This window comes from Mytilus galloprovincialis, chromosome 13 (assembly GCF_965363235.1).
Source record: "Mytilus galloprovincialis chromosome 13, xbMytGall1.hap1.1, whole genome shotgun sequence".
Taxonomy (NCBI): Eukaryota; Metazoa; Mollusca; class Bivalvia; order Mytilida; family Mytilidae; genus Mytilus; species Mytilus galloprovincialis.
This window is the reverse complement of record NC_134850.1, coordinates 63,380,663-63,394,999: the sequence shown is the minus strand read 5'-3', so window position 1 is coordinate 63,394,999 and position 14,337 is coordinate 63,380,663. Positions and strand designations below refer to the sequence as shown.

Here is a 14,337-nt window from a genome sequence, read left to right as displayed (position 1 = left end):
ATCTATAATGAAATATATTTGATAAATATTGTTCGAAGCTGCAGTTATTTGGTTTTAAATAGATGTGTAACAACGGCGAATAATATGTGTCCCCCGTTGACAAAAAATCAGGAAATTTCAAACACCCTTTAATCCAACTTTTCAGAGGATTTTTCTCAAAACAAACACGTTTTCAAGCTAAGAATATTTTGCATTTGAAGTTATCTTCATATAGAAATATTAGTATACTTCAAAAACATAAAGACCTCAACATACACTGAAGAAAACATGGAAAGATATGGCGAAAATGAGCACCCCACTCTATATTAAATTTCATTCTATGTTGTTTTTTTTTTTTATTTTGAAAGCATTTTTTCTTATTTTTTTTTTTTATACTGTGTACAAGGATGTGTAATACTGTGTATACAAATCCTTGCTGTGTACAAAATCTAAAATAAAAAAATAATTCAAAACGCCTTATGATAACGACAAGTCAAGAGAACACCCGGATGTCCAAATTTGGAATGTTGCGCATGCTCTATACCTTCTGGACCTTTCAGCTACCGGCGTCGCAAGGTAAGATGAATCCGTCAGTCTGCACGGTTAGCCACTAGTCAAATGCCCCAGACTAGTAAAATTTCATTCGGACTAGTAAGTTTTTGCAAAACTTTGTTTGGCCCAATAAGAAAAATGTCAGAATATTGGTCTTCGGACTAGTAGTTGAAAAAGTTTTTGGTGCAGACTGATCCGTGTCTATTTAACTATTTATAATTAAAAAAATCCATTGATTTCAAGACTTTTTACATCAGTGACAGTCAAAGCAAACTGTAGAAAATGTTTATTATAATTATTGTGTTCGATAATTGTGACTTTCTACAGTTTTCATTCATCAGCACGTCCGTCGAAGTGTCGGATGTCATTCTTCCTGAATCTCATAAAATAATCACGCATGCTTTCTGTCTAGTCGATCACATCTTTCAAAAACAATTTCATTTACTTTTAAATTGAAAAAAAACATCTGAAAAGACAAGTTTAACGGCATTTAATAAGATTTTTCTTGTAATGACCTTCATATGTTCGCCGGTAGGATGGTGTCAAGGTCGGATTAATTTATACGTAAATCAGTGACAGCTTACATGATGATATATACATATAGCATGAATGCTACTGTCAGCATTATCGGCATGACTTATACACCTGTTTAAGTTTTTTTTGTGTGGATCGTTTGGCTAACAGGGCTGTATTTAAACCACATAAATTATTCTGAGTGCAGACAAACCTGTGTCCTTTGTACAGTTTTGGTTCCCTTTTGTCATGTTTGTTGTACAAACTTATAAATGGGTGCATGTCAAATCATAGACAAAAAGGTTATTTAGTATTAAACATTCACATTTAAGTCACATAATGCTTAAATCATGTAACGTTAATGAAGGCAGTCGGGGTAATATTCCTGTAATATTCAAGGTTTCATGCATCTCACAATTATGTAATAAAATTTATTGTTTGCAATCAAATTTCACTGATGTGAGTGTTGAAATTAGTGGGGGTAACTAGAATAATTACATTTTAAGAAGTGATTTAAAAAAAAAAAGAAAATACAGGTATGATACTTAAAAAAGTGATTTTTCATGACATTATCCCAAATTCAGTACAAGGTCGTCACCTGACATGACCGGTCATCCTATCAACACAGATGTTGTTCAGATAATTTTAGCAAGATAATTAGTACTTAAATAGGTAATTATTATAAATAGACAACTCTTACTTCCAACAATTGTGGACACACAGTTACTTGAATCAGTGAATAAAAAATTTCATTTGAATTATTTTACCTTTGTCATTTGGGGCCATTTCTAGCTGACCATGCAGTATGGACTCTGCTCATTTGAGTCGTTGTTGAAGGTTGTACGTGACCTAAAGCTGTTAAATCTGGTGTCATTTGGTCTCTTTTAGAGAGTTTTCTCATTGGCAATCATACCCACACATCTTTTTTTATAAATAAAGAATGATTGCTCTGATAATTTTGATAAATTAATAATAATTTTCCAGCTGATTCACAACACTAAAATTGACATGATTTAGACTAAAAGCATATTCCAAATTTTTTTTTTTTTAGTATATTTCCTCTTTTTTGTCAACAGATAAGGTTCTTAGGTTGGTGCAAAGTGAAACAACATGATTGTAAAAAAAAGGGGGGGATGATTTGCATGATACATTGTATTAGGCCATGGAAAATTAATTGTTGGTTTCCCCTAACATGTGAAAATTTTAAAGACCCGGCAGGCAGGCTTTCTTTTTTTTTTTCTTTTTTTTTTTGTAACCATGCATAATTTTATATCTATATGTTTTGTTTCTACAGCAGAACTTTAATCTTGCATATTTCAAACACTTTTTGTTGTCTCTGCAAAAAAAAAAAAAAAAAAAAAAAATTTTTTTTTTTCTTTTTTTTTAAATTTTTTTTTCTCCAGAAAAATTAAATGACCCGGCAGTAAAACAATGACCCGGCCGGGTTAGGGGAAACCATGAATTATTTTTCCATGGCCTTAGACACTAAATGAATTTTCTTTATTACAGTACAGCTCCTTTAAGCCACCAGTATGACTCTCAAAGTAGGAATCAATGGGTAAGTTACCAATCAAACTTTAATGCATCTTCGCTAGCCAAGGGTTACGGTCCACTCCCGCTCTCTTCACCCTTGGCGGATTGAGATAACATTTCGGAGACACAAGGTAAGGATTTTTATTGGTTGCAGTCAAAACTCACTGCATCCAATCAAAATGCGCCTATAACATGATCACGTGTAAATGTAGAAAGTGTTTGTAAACAATTGCCACGTGTTTTTTGTGCAACAAGCCTTTACATCCCTAAACATACGACTATATTTAGTGAAAACTTGAATGTTTTTAATCAACAAATAGAAGTTCCTGTGTATGTTTCATGCACAAATGCATGAATGTTGACGTATGCTTCTATTTCCGGCTTTACCAAGTGTGTAGAATCTAGACGCTACCGTGTTTTTACCTCCAAATTGAAAAGTTCAAGTGCTACCATTGGTCAAGACTAATGTATTCAGAATTGTCGTGATTTTTATCTTCCGATAGATGGCGCAACATTGTTATCACAAACGTTGGCTCAATCCGCCAAGGGTGAAGAGAGCGGGAGTGGATCGTAACCCTTGGCTAGCGAAGATGACTTTAATGCAAATTGTAGTATTACAGACATTTCTCAGACAGCCATTCCTATGATGGATTTAATGCCACTGGTCAGGCTTATGTGGTGCAGAGTTGTTGGACATGAATTAAATATAATGAGCATAATCATGATAATGTATAACAGGTTCTCAAATACATCATGACTTTCTTGTACCACATCTCCCCATTTCTATGCATAGATGGCACAGACAAATAATCCTTTATAATACTAGTTGCTAGTTCAATATGTTCAATATATTTTATTAAAACTCTGAAGTTTTAATGTTGTTTCCTGTTCAGATAAAAAATAAACATATTTTAACACTAAGAGGATCATTATGTTTACAAGGAAGAAATATTTGTTTCCTGTTCACTGTAAACAGGATAAAATGTGACAAGACAATTATCATGGTTATTATTCATTATGCATATATCAGACCTGCCAACTATCCCGATTTTCGCGGTATCATCCCGATTTTTACCCCTCAACCCGAATCCCGATATCGGGATCGTAAAATTAGTCAAAATCCCGATTTTCAAGAAATATACCCGAAAAAATTATTGTTTACCGATTTTGAAGTTTTCTGATCAATTTTAAAAGTTCAATCATTTTACCTGGGGACATATTATGACAAGTTAATGACCCTACGCTAATCAACAGTAACAACAGGTGTCATAATTAGTGGTTGTATGTAATCAGATTACCTAATGGGTCGTAACAGTCCTCAAAATTTTCAATTTGATCAAACAGCCTTTCAATTTTAATCAATTTATCATACAAGCACAATTTCAACATTTGCCGTAGTTCCACAGCAAAATCATAATTAATTGAAAGATGAGAACTGTAATGAACTCTCAAGAAAACATCGTTTATCTTGAAATCTGTTTTATTTTTGAAATCAGACATGTGTGTCTGTTGATTCTCTGTTGATTTAAAATCGACGCCATTTTGTATACACTTCTACTGTGTTACTGTATAAGCCTCCGCCGGTAAGAGCACCTCTAAATACAAAGAAAGATAACTCAAATTGTATCCAATTTCTCATTGATACTGATAAGTAATCCTGACTTAATCAAAATCTGCCTTCATCCTTCTTACTTTAGGACATGAAATTTTAGGTGTTTTGAGTCAAGGTTCATAGATGAGAAGGTCATTGGAGGGGGGAAAATGGGGTGTCTCTACTTTGAATCCTTTATTTTTAATGCCATTTTCTCAGTTATTTTGTCAATTTTATAATTTAATAGTACAAGAATCATACAAATAAAAGAAATCAAGGCCTACAAGCTCATTATTAGTATTCCAAAAGAAAAAAGAAGAGAACTTAGACTATTTAAGGAGTAAAAATAATGCTCACAGAAAAGTCGCTAAAATTGTAACCCTTAAAAATCTTGTCGCGCGCTAAATCCCCCATGGAGATTTTCAAAAGTTGGCAGGTCTGATATATACATTTTGTAGACTAAGAAGAGATACATGTACACTGAAACATTCTCAGTTACTGATGATAATTTTGGCTATGGTCAAGTTTTCCTGCCGGTGTTGGCATCTTCATTTCTTATTAATCTTAAGAATAAACTTTTGATGTGTATGTGCTTTTGTCTTTCTTTTTCTTAAATGTTTTTGAATAATTTCTTAGGAATAGATGTACTTTATAGAAGGCTTGTAAAATCAATGAAAAGCATTCAGAATTTTTTTATTTATTTTTAGATTTGGACGTATTGGACGTCTGGTGATGCGAGCTGCCCTAGACAAAGGGGTATCAGTTGTAGCTGTTAATGATCCTTTTATTGACCTTGAATACATGGTAATTATTAAAATATGTTTGTTTCCTGCTTTAATTAAGATGAAAACTAGCAACTGTGACGACTGTTAGCGCATTATATTTTGTTTTGATTAAAAACTGATAAGCTTGCATCTCTTATAAAAGTATGTAAGCATCTCTAAATTTCTAGCATTTCCTAAAAAAAAATCTTATTCTAGCTGATTAAACCACACTTTACAGATTACATTATGTACATATGTATTTTGCAATTCATGTTTTTGTTATCTCCACTATTGAGTCATTTTCACTGAACATTAGAGAAATTATATTTTCAACAGTTATTCTTGACAAAAATGTTTTTTGTTTCACCGCTATCTTTAAACATGTACCAAATTTTATTATCAAGTACTATTGTCTAAAATCGAGTTAGATTGACTACAGTGACTGACAAATACAACTTTGATAATGTTTAATTGGCTGGAATACCTTAAATGTAGGTAAACATGGTAAATGCAATACAGGATCTAAATTGACCTATCCAATAATAGAATTAACAAAGATTTGCTGAACAGTTGATCCCATTTTTTTCCTGATGGTTACATTAAAGAAACATATGTATTGTTGGCCTTAACATTGATCAGTTGTAATGGTGTACACTTTTAGTTTAGTAAAAATTATTATTATCATGATTAAATTCTTAAGTCAAATGATCTTTTTGATTCTATGAATTACAAGTAGGGGATGCTTAGCATTAAAACACATGCTCTCTTGTTATTATCAATGTATTATGCTTGATAGTGTTATCTCTTTTTTAGGTGTACATGTTTAAATATGATTCCACACATGGTCGCTTTAAAGGAACAGTTGAAGCAAAGGATGGAAAACTTGTCATAAATGGAAATGCTATCACTGTTTTTGGAGAGTATGTTTGTATTTTTGTACTTCACTTGCAATATTTTTAATATTTGTTTCATAGGTGGACCAAAAATTAATGGCCCATGGCAGACTTGAAATGTTCAGGTAGCAAATGGTTAAGGACACTCTTGTTTTATGCTAACCAACTTTATATGTGATTGTAGTTTTAAATACTTGCTGTTATCTGGAACATGTTTAAGGGATTTAAAAGTCCTAAAAGTTGATAAGTTCTCATGAATGGTTATTTTTGGTCTGGTTGATTTTTAAAGTGTAAGTAATTTAGTGTGAGAGATAAGATATGGTAGTATGGATGTCTTTCACCACCTTGGATTGTATATTTATAAGGGAAAATCTAAGGTCCAGATTTTCAATCAAATTAGCAAAATTTAATGAGGAATGCAGATTAAGATTTTAACAAATAGATATTAATATTTTTACAAATGTAGATTACTTTTGCTTGATTTTTAATGTTTTTATATTTTCAAAAAATTGTGCCAAAAGGATAATGACCCTATCTTTTGATATTCTCAAAGCATTTTCTAAAAGCTATCTTCTCATATTTTATTTTACAATTCTATCATTTAGTTTAGCTTTTGATCACATAATTATGTTTTTTTCCTGAAGAATTCATACAAAGTGTGTTATTTTGTCACAACCTGTAGTTTGAGAAAATGCTTGGTGACTTATCATTTTAATAATATTTTTGAACATATCCCAATTTAAACTACATTTTGGCATACCATGAAAAATTCTATCATCTTTAATGTAGACACCCATACCACCTTAATAAAAGTTATTATTGACAAAATCTGTTAAAAGGCAGAATATTTAACAAGTAAAGGGATTGTTTTACTTTTTGCATTGCTCCCAGTAAATTGAATTAGTAGTACTTAGATTACAGTAAGATGTCATCATAGCTGTCCAAAAGATGAAAGCCATATTTTGTAGTTGAGAGTAGTAACACAATGTTTTATTTTTGCAGGAGAGATCCAACAGCTATCAAATGGGGAGATGCTGGAGCAGAATATGTTGTTGAGTCTACTGGTGTCTTCACAACCAAAGATAAAGCATCTGTAAGTTATTCATGTCAGATAAGGCTGTTCCTTAAAACATGTATTGGAAGGTTGGGCACCATATCATAAAGTGTTTTTTTTTGTTAGTGAGGAAAGAAGCTAATACTTTTCTGTTATAAATGAAATTAAAACTATGGGTGGTACAATATAAATAAAGTGTTGTCCATACAACCAACCTCCTCCCCCTTTTCTTATATTTTTCCTAGAATAACCCTTATAACTTTTTTTCTATACTCCTTTATATTGAATATAAACGAGTCGGAGTACAAGTTACTGAAGCAGCAACCCTACAACAGAAATAACAGAAAGACACAGATAACAATGATTTTCAACAATAAACAAGTTTGTATCCAATATGTGTAACTCTTTACCGCCAGAGACTAATAAGTTGTAAATAAATGTAACTTAACCAACTATCACAAAAAGATATATATGAACAGTAAATATAGAGATTTTACCAAAAAAGACAACTGATACAGCTTGGGTCGGTCACATGTTATGTGGTTAGGTTAAACTGGTTTCAGATGCTATTTTGCATCAGTTATAAGCAAATATCATAATTTATTTTGTAGGCCCATTTTAAAGGAGGTGCCAAGAAAGTGGTTATCTCAGCACCATCAAGTGACAGTCCAATGTTTGTAATGGGTGTCAATGAGGAAAAGTACACAAAAGATCTTACTGTTGTCAGGTATAATAATGTTCTGTAAATTATATGTAAATCTGTTATTTAACCCTTTCCTCCATATTGACGCCTGTGTAGTACCTCAGTTGAAGCGCTTTGACTACAAAGTGTCTGCTTCAGACTTTATAAAATTTGCATCCAATATGAAAAGGATATTCATAAGAATATCTGACTCGATTTATTTGATGAAATATTTTTTTTTCGCAATTTGTTTATATTTTAAAGCATATTTTTAGCATTTTATTGAAAAATCCCATGCGAATCAAGTATGCAAAAAAAAAATGTCAATGGAGGAAAGGGTTAAAAAATATTTACATATTTGCCAAAACAGGATGAGTGTTCAGCAACACATCAGATGTAACTGCTATCTTACTTCAATCTCAGTATCTGCATGATAGAATTTAGTAATGTCTCTTGGTACAGGAACTTGGTTAACATGTTAAATCTGATAATATAAGTCTTTTGATTAATGCTTGCTGTTTGGTGTGAGCCAAGGCTCTGTGTAGAAGACCCTATACTGGTTTGCTTATACAAATTGTGATTTGGATGGAGAGTTGTCTCATTGGCACTCAAATCACATCTTCTTGTATCTTTTTTGAAAATTAAAAGATGTTATAGTTTTGCTTTTTTGTAATATATTTTAATATAAGAGGAAGATGGTTAGTTCATTGTCAGATTACATCTTGAGATCATTTAGTGTATGTTATGTATAATACTCGACCACACATCTAAAACGTGATACTTTGTATTTTAACCAAAATCAATCTTGACATGCATGTTGCCAAATAAATCTCTGGCAAGCAATCATTAACATATTGTTATGTAATATTCACAATGTTATTGTCCTGACAACATAAACAATTTGATAATGGAAAATAACTTAATTTGATTTTTAATGGAATATATTAACCCTTAGACTGCTACGCGCGACTATTGTCGTTCCGATAAGACAGTCCGCTACTGCTACTCGCGACTATAGTCGTTTTCCGTAACTCGTTTGTTTACACAGTTACCATGGAATGGGCGGAGTCAATATTCATGAGATTGCGGCAGTTTCGACTTGTATGGATTCTGATTGGTTAAAAATCTGCGTTCTTTCGAATGTCTCTTGACTTTTAATGAGGTATAAGCGATAAACCGAAAGTGAAAATTTTTAATGAAAAAAGTGACAAAATGGCGGACATTATTTGGAGAAATGGCCAACACGTTCAGAAGTATTTCAATGATAACGATTCAACAGCGGCGGCCGATGAAAAGGATTTGAACGAGAACCGAAGATATAATAGACAGAAATAGAAACATTCTATCAAAACTGCAAACAGGAGACTTTTAAAGCGAGAATTACGGGGATTCCCAGACCTTGTTCAAAATGGATGACATGAAACGGGATTTGCGATGTTTATCATTTCGCCTTTCAAATGTGAATCAATATTGACTCACATCAATAGACCCGAACTTTAAGTTTGTCAAGATTATATATTGATGAAAGCTTTAACAATGAACTTGTCGTATAAATATATTTGTACATGGAAGTAAAAGTCGGCGCAGTGAAAGTTGGAGGGAAATACCGGAAAATATTTGCATAAAAAAGGCCGTTGGTCTGAGAAGAAACTTTTATTTTTTGATAATCACAATGGAACTTAGTTCTTAAAAAAGATTTTTAACTATATTGGTTCAGTTCTGAAGTCATGGATACTTTTTCATTGATGGATTCGTTAATAAAACATGAAAACATAATTTTACCTTTGTTTACCTCTATTCACACCTGTACAGGTAAAAAATGACCAGAGACTCACACAAAAATAAAATAAATAAAAAATACAGAATATAACAATACTTTATTATATAACTTTTATTGATGAATATTCAATATTTACAAAGATACAGCAATTGTAAGTGAACATGTTTATTTCATCAGTGATTAAAATTTTACTCAGCATTACACAAAAGTACAATAGAAATCAATGCAGCAGTCTAAGGGTTAAATTTAAATACTGTTGATTGATTATAATTAATAATAATGATTAAAGTTAGTAAAGGGAGAGAAAGGGGTTTTAAGAATTTGTTTTAAATTCAACATCTGTGTATATGTATGCATAATTTGTTAAAAACCATCATGACCACATAAAATCGGGTATGGATAAAAAAGTTGTTGTTTTTTCACACAATCTAGGTAAATAAGTATACCTATTAATAATAAACAGTATTTTGTTCATATGTTCATGTTAAGAAGCAACATTTTGTTCAACAATAAATCAGTTTTCAAATAATTGGATTATTTAAACATAAATTTATACTTCATTGGCAATATTGGACTCTAAGGCATGAAAGTTAAGTGTGACTTGCCAATGTTGAAATGATATGACCAGGAATTGTGACTAAAGTGTAATGAGTCCAAGACTGGTCAATGAGGAACATTACAAGATTTTTTTGAAATAAAATCTATCCATATTTATTACAGCAACGCTTCCTGCACAACCAACTGCTTGGCTCCTCTAGTGAAAATTATCAATGATAAATTTGGTATCGTAGAAGGATTAATGACCACAGTTCATGCAATGACCGCTACACAAAAGACCGTTGATGGTCCAAGCATGAAGGACTGGAGGGGAGGCAGAGGTGCATCACAAAATATCATCCCATCCTCAACAGGAGCAGCTAAAGCCGTCGGTAAAGTCATTCCAGAACTCAATGGGTAAATATTCTGAGTCAAGTGTCAAACTATTGTTGTTAAATAGAAAACTTTTGATTTATTTAAGACCTGTTAATGGCAGATTCTACATCACCTTTCTTACTGTGCATAAGATCAGAATCATCAATTAATTATCAAGATAGAACATCAAATTTCCAAATTTTTTCCTAAAAAAATGCTGTTTGCCATGTTTACCTGATAACATTTTTGATATAGTCTATAGTATAAAAAAAAACGTGGAATATTTTATTGGCTAAGATATAGTCACTGAACAGATTCCTTATGGAATGTTTTTAATAAGAAACAAAGTGAAAGATAAGATTTAAATGAGATTTAATATCGAAAACTTGCAACCATCATATTGTATTTATATAAGTAAATTAACAACCTATTTGTGTGTACATTTTCAGTAAATTAACAGGAATGGCCTTCAGGGTACCAGTTCCAGATGTGTCAGTAGTAGATCTAACAGTTAGACTAAAAAATGGTGTAAGTTGTAGATACAAATAGTAGTTATCTCCCTTTCTATATCAAGTCTGTATACCTTTTACAGAATAAATTAACAGGAACTGCCTTCAAGCTACCAAAGCCTCTGAATCATTGAGATAAACTAGTGTAACTCATATTTTCTTGTGCCTAATATGTAGATGTACATATATTTATTTGTGAAAAATGGTCCATTCAATTAGAAAAACAAAAACACAACCATATTGTTGTGCTAGGATTTATAATAACTGATTCCTTTGTAAATACATTCTATTCTAGTTTGAAATTGAAAATTATGTATAGGTATATTAATTTGCTATTCTATATACAGTCAGGGGTACTACATATTCAAGTAATTTTTATTTACTTGAAGAAGTAAAAAAAAATATACACATAGAAGTAAAATTGTAGGATACTTATACAAGTTAATTTTATTTACTTGTATAGGTAAAAAAAAAAAATGGCTTAGTTATGTCCCTTAGACATTCAGAATTTTTTACTTGTATAAGTAAAAAAGTCATCCTTTCTTTTTTTCTTGAATTCTTAAGATTTCTTTGCTCTAATAGAATTTTAAATTGTGTACCCTTTGCAGATGTCTTTACTAATCATTTAAGTGTAATTTCATGGACAATGAAAATCCCATTTGTTATCTTCATAACACTGCTCATTTACGAGCCCCAAAGGAGCAATTTTTGAAGGCCTTGCGCAAATATACAAGATCTTTGCTCAATCAGTTTCTTTGTTGTATTAATGAGATGAAACATTGAACTTTAATAAAAAAAAAATTGAGCAAACCTGGGAAAAATCATTAAAGGCATGATTTTACATCTCAAAACTTGAGGATTTTTGTGGGATTGTAAGAAAAATTTACTTATACAAGTAAATTAGAAAAATAAGGGGAGATTATTCAAACATTATTTATTTACTTATATGTGTATATTTTTTTTTACTTCAAGTAAATAAAATTAACTTGTACAAGTAGTACCCCTGACTGATATAAGGTTTCCAATATTTTAATTTGCTGAAAATGCATCCAAATTAATTTCCTTGCAATTTTGAATTAATATTTGAGTATTTAATCTAAAATTATTGTTATGCTAGAATTTCAACGAGTATGAGATGCGATTCTTAATTGATTCCTATTTAAAAATTATCTTTTGACCAGCATTTTTGAAATGGCTGCCATAAAAAAAAAACAACATCAAAAACAGCTTAAATTATTTTACTTGATATTTATTTGTGTCATATCCTAAATGTTGTCCCTGGTGGCAAAATTTATGAAACTTGAAACCTTATTCAATGTATTTCTTTCTTTGTATTAAAATGCCTCACACAAAACTGCAAGCAGGCTCTATCTGACACCTTATTGATGCTTTCTTAAAAATAGATGATCCAAGGTACTTATTGACAAAATATAACATTTTATTGCAGGCATCTTATGATAACATTAAAGCAGCCATTAAAGCAGCATCTGAGGGTCCAATGAAGGGTGTTATGGGATACACAGAAGACGATGTTGTCTCTGAAGACTTCCGTGGAGACAACAGGAGCAGCATTTTTGATGCCAAAGCTGGCATCGCTCTTAATGATAACTTTGTAAAACTTGTTTCATGGTAAGTAAAATTTATATCTTATACATTGATACATTGTAAGAGCTAAATTCTCATATCTTGATACAACCTCCTCAGTGGTTTAGTAGCATTCTAGCTAGTGCAGGAAACTGTGGGTTTCAATCCCTAGGCCTGGTTGTAGCAAACCAAGAATTTGAACAGTTGTAACATGTAAATCACATTATATTTAATAATTTAATGCTTCTTTTTGTAAATTCATTGGGGTGTGCAAGTGTTGACTGAAACCGCTTCATTCTAAAAATGTGTGCACGGTCAACGCTATAAAATTACTAAAAGAAAGGGGTGTGAAAGTGTTGACAGAAACCACCGTAATGTTTATGATTTTGCTATAAAAACTAAGCTATTACGGCCAATAGTCGAACAGTTACGCAGCAGTTCAATTTTGTAAAACGCGGATTTTTATCAGTGCTTTTCCGGCCCTGTCCGGTACTAAGAAAACGCCAATGTAATGCTTCCGGTTTCTTGGGAGTTATTGACCTATCGTTTGGTAACTAACTGACTTCCGAAGAGGAAAAACGCGCATTTTATGAAGTGGCTTTCCCCATTTCTCAACAAACAACACACTATGATTATAATATATATTGAAGTTTCCTCTTCCAAGACATTTAGTATACAGAATTAGTTATTATTACAAACCATTTCTATTTTTAGGTATGACAATGAGTATGGGTACAGCTGTAGAGTGATTGATCTATTACTACACATGAATAAAGTAGACAGTGCATAGACAAGCAACATTATATAAATCCCTTTGCTTTTTATATGAACAAACTGAATTCCTTGGATGGACATGTTTTAGTGCTAATTGTTGGGTGTTTACGTTCCACTTTTGGAAATTTGTTTTTGTTTACAGACCTTAGGTCTTTTTACTCCTAATACAACTGACATAATAAAGTATAATTTATTAATGGTATTAAACTGTTATTTTATTTATGCCTGGATGAATCAAGTTTTAAACATTAATTAAGTTGAATGGTTGCAACTGATGAATTGGATTAATATACAGATCCAAAGTCAACAACACACATCTCTTTCAAGGACCTGCCAACACTGCTGTACTTCACTGCTGTATTTTCTGTTTTGTTACATTTTCAATCAATTAATGAAATGCCATCATTTGAGTTTTTGAAGATGTGTTAAAATCCTGAAGGTTTAACAGTTCCTTGTATTTGCTGCTGTATGGAGTTTGATTTAACAAAAATGTATCTTCCCTTGTGTAATTAAATTTAGACTGATACCTCTCTATATATGGTATAAGCATACCAGTCTTATTTAGATAGGTTTCATTTTCCTTGTTCCATTTTGCAAACTTTTTATACGACCCCCAAAAAAATTTGGCATCGTATAATGGTATGATGTCATCGTCTGCGTCGTCGTCGTCCAAAGACACATTGGTTTCCGGATAATAACTTTAGTTTAAGTGAATAGATCTTCATGAAATTTTTTCAGAAGGTTCAATACCACAAAAGGAAGGTTGGGATTGATTTTGGGGATGATGGTCCCAACCGATTAGGAATTAGGGGCCCAAAACAAACATTTTTCTAGTTTCAGGATAATAACTTGTGTAGAAGTATTTCAATTGCTCTGAAATCATACCGCAATGTTTAAAACCACAAGTAGAAGGTTTGGATTCATTTTAGGGGTTATGGGGCCAAAGTTTAGGAATTAAGGGACAAAAAAGGGTCAAAACAAGCATTTTTCTAGTTTCAAGACAATAACTTATGTGTAATTGTATGGATCTCTCTGAAATTGTACCACAATGTACCATATAACAAAGGGAAGGCTGGGATTAAGTTTTGGGTTAATTGCCCAAAATATGTAGCAATAAGGGGCCAAAAAAGGGCCAAAAAGAAGCATGTTTCTAGTTTCCAAACAATCATGACAATAACTTGTGTTTAAGTGTATGGATCTCTCTGAAATTGTACTAC

At 31.9% G+C, this 14,337-nt stretch overlaps 1 protein-coding gene across 1 annotated transcript; it reads left to right on the top strand.

Annotated features, from left to right (window-relative positions):
- The first annotated feature begins 476 nt into the window (after positions 1-476).
- On the top strand, positions 477-13,327 carry LOC143056099 (glyceraldehyde-3-phosphate dehydrogenase-like). Its single transcript, XM_076229186.1, has 10 exons — positions 477-555; positions 2,554-2,602; positions 4,876-4,972; positions 5,746-5,852; positions 6,828-6,918; positions 7,491-7,606; positions 10,062-10,295; positions 10,703-10,781; positions 12,210-12,391; positions 13,061-13,327. The coding sequence occupies exons 2-10, from the start codon at positions 2,577-2,579 to the stop codon at positions 13,134-13,136; spliced, it is 1,008 nt and encodes a 335-aa protein (XP_076085301.1). The 5' UTR covers positions 477-555; positions 2,554-2,576; the 3' UTR covers positions 13,137-13,327.
- Positions 13,328-14,337: the final 1,010 nt, after the last annotated feature.